Source organism: Cricetulus griseus, chromosome 7 (assembly GCF_003668045.3).
Source record: "Cricetulus griseus strain 17A/GY chromosome 7, alternate assembly CriGri-PICRH-1.0, whole genome shotgun sequence".
Lineage (NCBI taxonomy): Eukaryota > Metazoa > Chordata > Mammalia > Rodentia > Cricetidae > Cricetulus > Cricetulus griseus.
The window spans coordinates 26,697,424-26,708,594 of NC_048600.1; the positions used below are offsets into that span (position 1 = coordinate 26,697,424).

Consider the following 11,171-nt stretch of genomic DNA (forward strand, 5'->3'; position numbering starts at 1 on the left):
TGAGAGTCTCTAAGAAAGTCAGAGATAGTCCACAATGTAGAACAGTGACTGGGAACAACCCTCATTTATTCTTCAGTGACTCTACACCAGCCAAACACAACAGCTCAGGGGGGCACTGGCAATGGAACTCAGGGCCTCAAGTGGCCCCCCACGAGAAAGGGGGTAAGCACTCTTGTGTTGAGCGGTAGCCAAGCCTTTGTTGATTTTCTCTTAAGGAAAATGGGGAGGGAAGGGAGGAACCGGATGAAAACACATTGACGAAAGTAAGGCCACTCACTCGCTTGACTAAGAATGGGTTTAGTCACCACTGGCCTATCTTCTTGAATGCAGGTTAGTAGATGAGTGTTATGACTCAAGCACAGCTCCCTTCAGACCGGCTTTGGGGGCCTCTCCTAGCTGGAGCCTGTCCTCCACCAGCCAGCAGGGCCAGAACCCCAGGAAGTGGGCCCCTCCTTTCCTACCTTCTGCCCCCACCCTGACAGTCAGCTGCATCACGAGGAAGGCCTTACCTCCCCGGGAAGTGGGGGGGGAAACACAGCACTTGGGCAGGAGTTGGAATGTCTGGGTGGGTTGTGGCACAGGGAGTTGTGATTGGGCCGTAGTAGCTCATGTGGGATGGCATGGTCTCCTGCCTTCTGGATGAAGACCTTTCTGTCCCCCCTTCCAGTTAAAGTTTCTAAATCTAAAGCCACAGCAAGGATCTCCCATCACAGACACAACGATGCCTCCCCAAGTGCTTCAGGCTGTATGTACTCTGATGGGTTCCAACAGTTCATCTCATCCTTAGGGGAGAAAAGATAAGCTAAGGGGGGGGGGGGGTCCCACACCAGGCTGTGGTGGTACACGCCTTTGATCCCAGCTCTCAGGAGGCAGAGGATCTCTGTGAGTTTGAGGCCAGCCTGGTCTACAAAGCTACACAGAGAAATCCTGTCTTGGAAAAAAAAGGGGGAGGGGGAGGGTCCACACCTTTCTCCTGCTCTTAGCATACAATGACTGTTCCAGGATTATATCAAAATAAGGTAAAGCAAGGTGCCCAAAAGAAGAGTGCAATGCCCATCATGCCATTGTGTATTCGTCTTGTATGACACTTGTGGCTCTCATTTCTGCAGAAGTCATGATTCAGGGAGAAGCAGATCATTCTTTCAAACATTCATGCACTCATTTAACAGATATTCACGGGAGTCTAAAAATGGGTACCCAGAGTTTCCACCCAGGACTTTGTGGGTGTAAAAGACCCTTAGGTATATGAGACCAAGAAGGGGGGGGGCGAGAGGGGTTCTTACACAAAACTGCCCAACAACTTGGGAGCAGAGATAGATCATGGATTCCTCTGCAGAAAAGCCAGTGGCTTTTTGTTTGTTTGTTTGTTTCTGTTTTTCGAGACAGGGTTTCTGGAACTAGCTCTTGCAGACCAGGCTGGCCTCGAACTCACAGAGATCTGCCTCCCTCTGCCTCTGGGATTTAAGGCGTGCGCTACCAACACCCGGCTGGCTGTTTGCTTTTTTGTTGTTTGTTTTGTTTTTCCGTAGTTTTTTTAAAGACAGTGTCTTACTACCTAGCCTTGAGTGGGTGTGGAACACTTTGTAGATTAGGCTGTCTCAAACTTTCAGAGATCCACCCAGGCAGTGGTGCCACCCAGGAGGCAGAGACCAACATGGTCTATAAGAGCTAGTTACAGGATAGCCTCCAAAGCCACAGAGAAACCCGGTCTCGGACCCCCCCCCAAAAAAAAAAAAAAAAAAAAAAAACTTATAGACATCTGCCTGCCTCTGCCTTCTGAGGATTAAAAGTGTGTCTTCAGGCTCTGCTTAGGCCTTAGAAAAAGCTAAACTGTTTATTTAATTGCTCCATAGTGCTAGGATTAAAGGAGTGTGTCACCAGGCTTTGCTCAGGCCCTAGAAAAAGCTAAGTCAAACGATTTCTTTCTTTATTTCTTTGTTTCTTCAAGTTAGTTGTTGCTGATAGATATACCTTTGGTGTATCTGCTCTGGGAGAGAACCAACCATTAACAGCGTATACATAGTAACAATTTGTCTTACAATACTGCATATACAAGTAGCCATCAGTCCCACTTGTTCCCTATCAATGTGACTTTAGCGGGGATACAAGTTCATTGGAGACTTCCCAAAGCGCATTAGGTGTAGCTAACCCGAACGACTACTGGTTTAACTCCATCCAACAGAATAAAAGGGGACGGTGGGTGGCTGAAAACCCCACAGCCTCTTAACTCGCCCCTATTTTTTTTAGCATGCAACTGGTGCCTATGCTGTGGTTGGAAGATGCCCCCATAACTGCTAGTCGTGCGGGGCCGGGAAGCAGGGTCAGTCTGCGCGCCACGTTGTCTACGTGGCCTGCACCAGACTCATGGCCCGCCTGTCCCGCTAGAGAGCACCACGTGCAGAATGCAAAGCCGGGAATAAACTTTGCTAGTCTCCCAAGCCTGGGTCGCGCCATTGGGGAAGTGTGCAGGGGTGAGGGGGACAGCGAGCAGGCGCGTGCGCGCAGGAGTCGGCAGGCTCCCGCCCGCTGCCCATAGGGCCCTGCGGCGTGCTGGCAGGCCGGCCTCGGTGGCTTGCTGCGCGTGCGCGTGCCTGCCGCAGGGCGTGTCCGGCACGAGGCCGGGCGGGACGGGGCGCGCGCGCGCGGGGGCGAGCGGAGGCCCCCCGGGGGCGGGCACGCGCGCTGGGCGCCCCCCCCGCACTGACGCGCGTGGCCCGCGCCCCTCCCGCCCCTCGGCGCCCGGCCCGGGGTTGGCCGCCGCGGATCCCCCGCCCCTCCCCGCGCCTCCCGGCCGGAACCGATCGCGGCTGGTTTGAGCTGGTGCGTCTCCATGACGACGTGCTCAGCGTATAAGTAGTGGCGCGTCGCGCCGTCGGGCTTTGTCAGTCCCTGCAGCGGCCGCCGCCGTCCGCCCGCCCTCAGCCAGCTGCTCGGTGCCACCTCGGGCCAGCGTCTGCGGCGGGCTCGACGAGGCGGCTGACGGGGCGGCGGCGGACGGCCCGGAGCTCCTCGGGGTTCTTCGGCGGCGGCGTCTCCATGGGGCTGGCCGGCAGCGTCCGTGCGCTGTGAGGTGAGCGGGGCGCGGGAGGGATGTGCGGCCACGTGTCGCGAGGCCCCGGCTGCTGCCGCCCGCAAGGGACACGTGGCCCCGGGGCCGGTGACCTTGCGAGCCGCTGCCGCCCGGAAGGAAGGCAGCGGTTCCTGACCCGTGGCTGCAAACCCTTGCGACGCCCACGGGAGCTCTCTTGGCGTCAGCCCGGCTCTGCGCTCCACCGGCGAGGATGGAGGGCAAGCCCGCGGCAGGTGCAGGGGAGCGCGGCCGCCGGCAGCAGTCCTCCCTGCAGCTCCCTGCCGCTTTCTTTGGTTTCGCTACGTGTACAGAGCAGAGCCGACGTAGAAGTTGCTAGACCTAAATTTAGTCCGGGAGTCACTGCTGATGGATGCCCACCGGCTGTGACTTGGAATTAGCACTCCTGGGATGACTTAGTGGTTTAGGAGAAGCCCGGCTGTCCGGCGTGCATGTTTAGAAGCCCGGCTCGGAATCCTCAGTAACTGTAAAAGTGAGGGGGCCAGAGCCTGTCAAGGATGTCTGGGAGAGGACAAAGAATGCAGTGGCTCATTTTATTCAAATATAAGATCGGGCAGAATGTGACTGGTGGAATTCTTTTAATTGGCTTGTATGTCTTCTAGAGTTACTCTCTGGTGCTGACTGAGTTCGGTTAACGATTTAGCTACGCCCAGTCCAAAAGGTGTTAGGAACATTTTTCAGGTTCTATGTATTTTAATTATTTCACGTAAATGTTAAGAGATACAGAAAGGCAAGTGAGTGGTATCTCAAAGATTTCCAGGTTTAAGACCTAAAGTTATTCCCAGAGCCTATTCATCAGTTGTAAATGGTAGACACATAGGCAGACAGGAGTTGGCTGGCGCTCCTCTGGCCTTCACTTAGGAGTGGTTTAAGCAACTAATGAAGTTGACAGCACCATTAGTCTCATTAAATGGAGGCTTAAAGCCTGTTTTGTTTGTTTGTTTGTTTGTTTTTTCGAGACAGGGTTTCTCTGTAGCTTTGGAGCCTATCCTGGCTCTCGCTCTGGAGACCAGGCTGGCCTCGAACTCACAGATCCTCCTGCCTCTGCCTCCCGAGTGCTGGGATTAAACCCCCGGCCTTAAAGCCTGTTTTACCATGCATGGATTTGGATTTATGGCAGGCTTGTCACCCTAGGCCTCTCATAGTGTCCCATGCTAGAGCAAACTGGCTCCTAACCATTGCCCGGCCTCTGCCTGTAGGCTGCTGGCACTGAAGTGGGTCACACAGGAAAAAAAAACCTTTACCTGGCCACTGGCTGGTGTCCATTTCATAAGACCAAGACAGCTTTTATTCCGGTGTGGTGCTCTTAAAGTTAGCCAAAAGTCCTACCATATGGTTACTACCCATAACCAAGCGGAAGGCATTTGAGGACAGTTGGATTCCCAGAAGTGATCATTTGGTAGGCAATACAGACTCTAGAATACTGATTTCTGATAAGGTAACTGTAACAGTATACTGTGACCTGAAGGTTTTCTTTCCTTTTAAATGCTAGTGTATGAAAGTTTCCTTATGGAAATTTTCATGAATCATTCAGTAAAAATCATTAACATAGCTTAGCCCAGTGGGAAGAGATAAGATGTTTACAAGGCTGTGTGTTTTACTGTAATACCCTTTGAAATTTCTGAAGAGCTGGAGTGGCTCAGAAATAACCCACATGCTGTTTTGGAGAGGGTTAGGGATTGAGGTGTCCCTTGTGAGGAGCAGAGCTGTAGTGTCCAATGTAGACTCTGTATTAGGGTACTAAGGGCTCACCTAGACACTGGGATGCCCGCCCACCCCACTGTTGACCTTCTTGTCTTGGGCACTTTATTCCGCCCACTTACTGTGGTATGTGGTTGCAGTGTCTAACCTTTTAATGGTAAGATTCCAAGGGAGATAGCAATATCATGTGTTTGTATCCGTCAGGACGCTTCCACCACTCCAAGGAGTTCGGAAGTTCCTGGATAGTGTGCCTTGGGAGGAACTGGCCATAACTGAATCCCATCTCTAGAGTTTTTTGTGTAAGTATTCCGTTTATACTTGGGTGGTGTTGAATCACTGCTAAGGCTTTAAGTGAATTCACCCTCGCTTACAGCTTCCTCTGTTTCAGAGGCACACCGAGAGCCATGAACAGCTTCAATAAGGAAGAGTTTGACTGCCATATCCTCGATGAAGGCTTTACTGCCAAGGACATTCTGGACCAAAAAATTAATGAAGTGTATTCCTCTGTAAGTATGGGAAGCCCATGTCCACAGCTAGGCTTAGTTCCCAGCACGACGGGAGTGAGCATGTCTTCATGACTTGTCAGAGAATCTAGACTTGAATTGACTGTGGATTGCCTGGTGGTGGTGGTGGTGGTGGTAGTGGTGGTGGTTGGTGCCCATGCTGTGTCTCCCTGCCAGCAGGGAGAGGATTGGATGGAGGGAGGAAAGGAAAGGGTTTTCAGTGTGGCATACTAGTAGCAGGACTGAACACCCCTCTCATTCCAGGATGACAAGGATGCTTTTTATGTGGCGGACCTTGGAGACGTTCTGAAGAAACACCTAAGATGGCTAAAAGCTCTCCCCCGGGTCACTCCCTTTTATGCAGTCAAAAGTAATGACAGCAGAGCTGTAGTGAACACCCTAGCTGCCATTGGAACAGGTTTTGACTGTGCAAGCAAGGTAAGCCTGCTGTCACCCCAGGGCAGGCACCAGTTGTGTCTTGGGCAGTAAGGGTTAAAGGGCTGGAGTACACACGACATCTTCATGTGCTTTTTGTTCATGGGACTATCCAGCCGGTATATAACCCAACACCCACCTTCTCTTTCAGACTGAGATACAGTTGGTACAGGGCCTTGGAGTGCCTCCCGAGAGGATCATCTATGCAAATCCATGTAAGCAAGTGTCTCAGATCAAGTATGCCGCCAGCAATGGAGTCCAGATGATGACTTTTGACAGTGAAGTTGAGTTAATGAAGGTCGCCAGAGCACATCCAAAGGCCAAGTGAGTCTGAGAGCAAAGGCTGGCCTCGTTAGGCAAACTAAATTCCCATTTTGTGTTCCCACACATGGTAGAACGAGGTTAAGCCCTGGCTAGACACGAACCACACTCAGGACAGGTTCTCTGGTGTGTGGATGGAATACTTATTTGATGTATACGTCTGTCCATCCAGGTTGGTTTTGCGGATCGCCACTGACGATTCTAAAGCAGTGTGTCGACTCAGTGTAAAGTTTGGTGCCACACTCAGAACCAGCAGGCTTCTCTTGGAACGGGCAAAAGAGCTAAATATTGATGTCATTGGTGTCAGCTTCCACGTGGGGAGTGGATGTACTGACCCTGAGACCTTCGTCCAGGCCTTGTCGGATGCCCGCTGTGTCTTTGACATGGGAGTGAGTACTCATTGGAGGGCTGTCTGAGATAACCAGTCTGAGTCTAGGATGAGCCTTTCTTACGACGCCTTTTCTGTATTATAGATTTAAACTATCTGCTATGTGCGTGCATTTTTATTAGGAATCTGACTTCTGAATTTTTCTTGGTTCTAGACAGAAGTTGGTTTCAGCATGTATCTGCTTGATATTGGTGGTGGCTTTCCTGGATCTGAGGATACGAAGCTTAAATTTGAAGAGGTAATTTACAGCATCAATAACCTACAGGGGCTCTTTTATTAGCAAGTTCCATTTGGTGTGGTATAAAATTAAATGTTTTCACAGATACCAAAAGGGGCCAAACAGGCATGAAAGTACATGACCTGGTGTTTTCACTGAGTTATTTTTGAGACAGGGGGGTCTCATTTTGTAATCAGGCTGGCCCTGAACTTGGAATGAATCCTTCTGGCTCCCCTATTTTTAATGTTCAGTCTCAGGAAGTGAAGCCATTGTCTGGTGCTTGTGTTACTATTGTACAATTATGTGAGTTAGGCAGAGTGGAAGGGATTTTATCTTATTGGCATCCAGCAAAAAATTCTGGCACTTGGCCCCTGTTTTGTAATTGTTTAATAAAACAATATAGTGTCTTAAAAAGATAGAGGCAGGTCCTGAGAATGGGAAATAAAGTGGTGTGTAGACTGGTTTCCATGGAGATAAGATGTTACCTGTTGACATCCTGCTGGTGCCAGCTCCTAGGCTCATGTCATGTCCTGTCCTTTAACACAGCAATGCCATCTTTGTGGTCTGTATGAACTGAGTAATGAGTGGCCACTCCCTCTCCTTCTTAGATCACCAGTGTTATCAACCCAGCTCTGGACAAGTACTTCCCGCCAGACTCTGGAGTGAGAGTTATAGCCGAGCCAGGCAGATACTACGTTGCCTCAGCTTTCACACTGGCAGTCAATATCATAGCCAAGAAAATCGTATCGAAGGGCTCTGACGGTATGTGGTAATGAGGATGAATCATGAAGGATAACTGGAAGTTGATTCGATGGGTGGTAATTAAGGCTGGTCTGTCTTTCTAGATGAAGATGAGTCCAGTGAGCAAACCTTCATGTATTATGTGAATGATGGAGTGTATGGGTCATTTAACTGCATTCTTTACGATCATGCACATGTGAAGCCCCTGCTGCCGAAGGTAAGTTCTGAGACTGCTCTCCCATAGCAGTGAGGAGATATTAAAGGGAACAGGATTCGGGGATGTTAAGGAACAATGTCTGTCTTCATGCAGAGACCCAAGCCAGATGAGAAGTATTACTCATCCAGCATCTGGGGACCAACATGCGATGGCCTTGACCGGATTGTGGAGCGCTGTAATCTGCCTGAAATGCATGTGGGTGATTGGATGCTCTTTGAGAACATGGGTGCATACACTGTTGCTGCTGCATCTACTTTCAACGGGTTCCAGAGGCCTTCTATCTACTATGTGATGTCGAGGCCAATGTGGTGAGTGAGATTGTGCATGCTTGTGTTTCTCCCAAGCATAGATGTCTGGGTTGTTCAGTAGTGGAACATTTATTTGCCTACCGTGAGCCAGAGCCGTTGGATTCTGTCCCTGGTTCACAAATACACCCATGGTGAGTGGGGAAAAAACAGCATGATAGGCTGAAGGAGGAGGATCAGTTCAGGATTTGGCGTTGACTGTAACTTGATTGAGGCTAGCCTGTCTCCCAAAAAGGTACTTTGGGATTTGAGCTTGGTTTTTGTCTAATGGATAAGAAGAAACGATTACCTAGAGTTAGATACAGGCAAAAACTCAAACTCTGTTTGTTCTTCGGAGTTTCCCTAGGAAAGTTCTTAGAACTTTATAAAAGCAATTAGATTACTTTGTAACTAGAATATTAAGATTAACCTATGTCACTCACAATTTCCCTATTATGAAATGGTACATGGAATTGCTTCCTAGTGGTAGTGACAAAGGGCATGCTGTCAGTGCTTGGGTTTTAACTATGCTACTTTATTGTTTTCAGGCAGCTTATGAAGCAGATCCAGAACCATGGCTTCCCACCAGAAGTGGAAGAGCAGGATGTTGGCACTCTGCCCATCTCTTGTGCCCAGGAGAGCGGGATGGACCGTCATCCAGCAGCCTGTGCTTCTGCTAGTATCAATGTGTAGATGCCATTCTTGTAGCTCTTACCTTCAAGTTTAGCTTGAATTAAGGGATTTGGGGGGACCATTTAACTTAATTACTGTTAGTTTTGAAATGACTTTGTAACTACAGAGTAGGGCTTGGCACAGATGAAGTATGGAAGGCTAGGAGATGGGTCACACTTACCTGTGTTCCTATGGAAACTTTGAATATTTGTTTTATATGGATTTTTATCACTTTTCAGACATACTAACGTGTGCCCCTCAGCCACTGAGCAAGCATTTGTAGCTTGTACATTTGGCAGAATGGGCCAAAAGCTAATGTTGTGACCCATTTTGAAAATAAACTATCTTGAAATAATTGGGCATCAGGGAATGTTTGCAATGTCCCTTAAAGAAGGGACACACTTCCTGCACAGGCTGCTGTAGTCATACGAGTGAGTCCAAACATAGCAGAGAAGGAAAAGGTGGATGGGACAAGGCTATACCCTCTACACAGCATCAGTTTGCCTAGCCAGTCCTTAAAGTGTGTACTTGGCTGTGAAGTTGGTGAGGAACGTCATCTGCCTAGCGACCTGATATCCTGGCCACACCCCAGGGAAGGCATCTAAGGCTTTTTGAACCTTGCCTGCAGAAGCCTTGAATGTTCCTCAACCCTTGACTTCGCCTGCATCACCACCTAGTAACAGTTGGAAGTATCATACAGCACTTGGCAATCAACTTCCTGTAATAAATCTCAACAGCAGCAACTACTGTGTTGTAAATCCTTCTTTGACCATTGACCTTTTATAATTTTTATTCAATTCACATATCTGCTCCTCTCTGAAAAAAAGTGGCAGGCTGTTAAACTAGTTACCCTTGAAAACATGTAGCTCAGGAGAGACGGTCACAGCCTGTAATCCCTGCTCTGGGAGTCTTGACCAGTGTGGCTACACAATAGGCCCTACCTCAAAAGGTTAGGTGTAGCCTGAGGAAAGCCACAGACCTGTGAGGGAGGGGAACGGAGGGCTGCCCACAGGGCTGAAGGAAGGCTCTAGTTTGTGCTGCCTGGGCCTCAGTGCAGGTAAAAGATCTCCTCAAGGTGTCCGCCCCCCCCCCCCCCCCCCCCCCCCCCCCCGGGGGGCTCAGGACTATGGCTGAATTGGGAAGAAACCATGAGGCCTCTGGTTAAGGGTTCCGGTGGTGTCCATACCAACTGCTTGTGTCAGCCAATCAGTGGGAACTTGATTACAAGGGTGGATGGTCCCCAGCATAGGCTTGGGTTATTGGTAGTTTGGATAACCACCTGGTAAAATTAAGGTCCCTCCAACTCCTTTGGCAGAAACATTTTCCATAGAGAAAAGTTTCAAAGGTAATATCCCACACAGCTATTGGAAGCGCTGAAAGCAAGGGACAAATGGGAGAGGACACCTGAGAAAGAGCTGACAGCCAGTGTGGGCTTCACAGGAAAGAGCAGTAGAAATGGAGTTAAGCAGAAACTGGGTCCTCCTGCAAGAACACTTAACCACTGAGCCACCCAGCCCCTAAATACAGTTTTCTGAATGTAATAGTTTTTGACCTTTGAACAGATGCAAAGGCCGTTCCTCAGCATGGTAGAGTGGGTAGTCTACCATGCTCAAGGCCTTGGGTTCCTTCTTGCCACAGGAGAAGGTTGGTAAGCTCAGGAACACAGGTGTGCTCACTCAACAGGATGTGAAGGCAACTTTGACCTAGTTCTCAAATACTTTTTTCTTTTAAAGATTTATTATGCTTATAACATTCTGCCTCCATATATGCCTGCATACCAGAAGAGAGCACACCATATCTCATTACAGATGGTTGTGAGCCGCCATGTGGTTGCTGGGAATTGAACTCAGGACCTATGGAAGACCAGCCAGGGCTCTTAACCTCCGAGCCATCTCTCCAGCCCCTTCTTAAATACTTTTAAGACCTTAAATTTATCCTCCTCCTGCCTCAGTCTTATGAGTGAATGCTAAAATCTACATCGAGCTTTTCGGAATTATTTTTTGACTTACATATGTATAAGTCGTGTGCTTGGATGGGTGTTTGTACATCTGTGTGCACACAAGTGTGTAAAGACTAGAGTCCAACCTCTAGTGTCTTCCTTAGCCACTTCTCCACTTTACTTTCAGAAGGGTAAAATAATTTCGTTACAATATAACTAATTTTAAAATAACATGCTGTAACTCCAGGTATATAGTGTATATGTTTGTGTGTGGCATATGTGTATCAGGAGAGGGGTGTGCACACCTGTAACATGCATGCAGTGCCCAGAGGGAGATGTCAGGTGTCCTGTTGTATCACTCAGTCCCTTAAGAACTCATTGAACCTGGAGCTAGGCTGTCAGACCACAAACCCCAGTGAGCCAAAATGTACTCCCATACCTCACTATTCCAGTGTCCCTCATCAGACCTGGAGTTCACGGATGACTGTACTGACTGGCCAACAAGCCCTGGAGATCCTGTGTCTCCCTCTCCCACTGTGGGATTACAGCCCCTGCCCCCTGGAATTTTTTTGTGGGTGCTGGGATCAAACTTGGGACCTCATACTTGGAAGGCAAATGTTTGACACACTGAGCCATCTCCTCAGCCCCTGAAACTTCCTCCCTGG

At 49.2% G+C, this 11,171-nt stretch overlaps 1 protein-coding gene and 1 non-coding gene across 3 annotated transcripts; both read left to right on the forward strand.

Annotated features, from left to right (window-relative positions):
• The first annotated feature begins 2,848 nt into the window (after positions 1–2,848).
• Odc1 (ornithine decarboxylase 1) lies at positions 2,849–9,313 on the forward strand. Of its 2 annotated transcripts, none has more exons than XM_027424681.2 (11): positions 2,849–3,070; positions 4,994–5,088; positions 5,163–5,295; positions 5,557–5,730; positions 5,879–6,051; positions 6,221–6,437; positions 6,591–6,674; positions 7,262–7,415; positions 7,499–7,611; positions 7,705–7,919; positions 8,444–9,313. In XM_027424681.2, the coding sequence occupies exons 3-11, from the start codon at positions 5,194–5,196 to the stop codon at positions 8,586–8,588; spliced, it is 1,377 nt and encodes a 458-aa protein (XP_027280482.1). In that variant the 5' UTR covers positions 2,849–3,070; positions 4,994–5,088; positions 5,163–5,193; the 3' UTR covers positions 8,589–9,313. The 2 variants fall into 2 exon arrangements, with proteins under 2 accessions (XP_027280482.1, XP_027280481.1); XM_027424680.2 differs by having other exon boundaries at positions 2,851–3,070; positions 5,178–5,295.
• On the forward strand, positions 4,186–4,317 carry LOC113836617. The gene has a single exon (XR_003487015.1). It is a non-coding gene; the product is annotated as a small nucleolar RNA SNORA42/SNORA80 family (small nucleolar RNA).
• Positions 9,314–11,171: the final 1,858 nt, after the last annotated feature.

Coding starts and splice junctions, on each gene's coding strand:
- Odc1 (XM_027424681.2), top strand. CDS start 5,194: ATGAACAGCTTCAATAAGGAAGAGTTTGACTGCCATATCCTCGATGAA. Junction 5,296..5,556: donor TTAATGAAGTGTATTCCTCT/GTAAGTATGGGA, acceptor CTCTCATTCCAG/GATGACAAGGATGCTTTTTA. Junction 7,612..7,704: donor TGAAGCCCCTGCTGCCGAAG/GTAAGTTCTGAG, acceptor GTCTTCATGCAG/AGACCCAAGCCAGATGAGAA.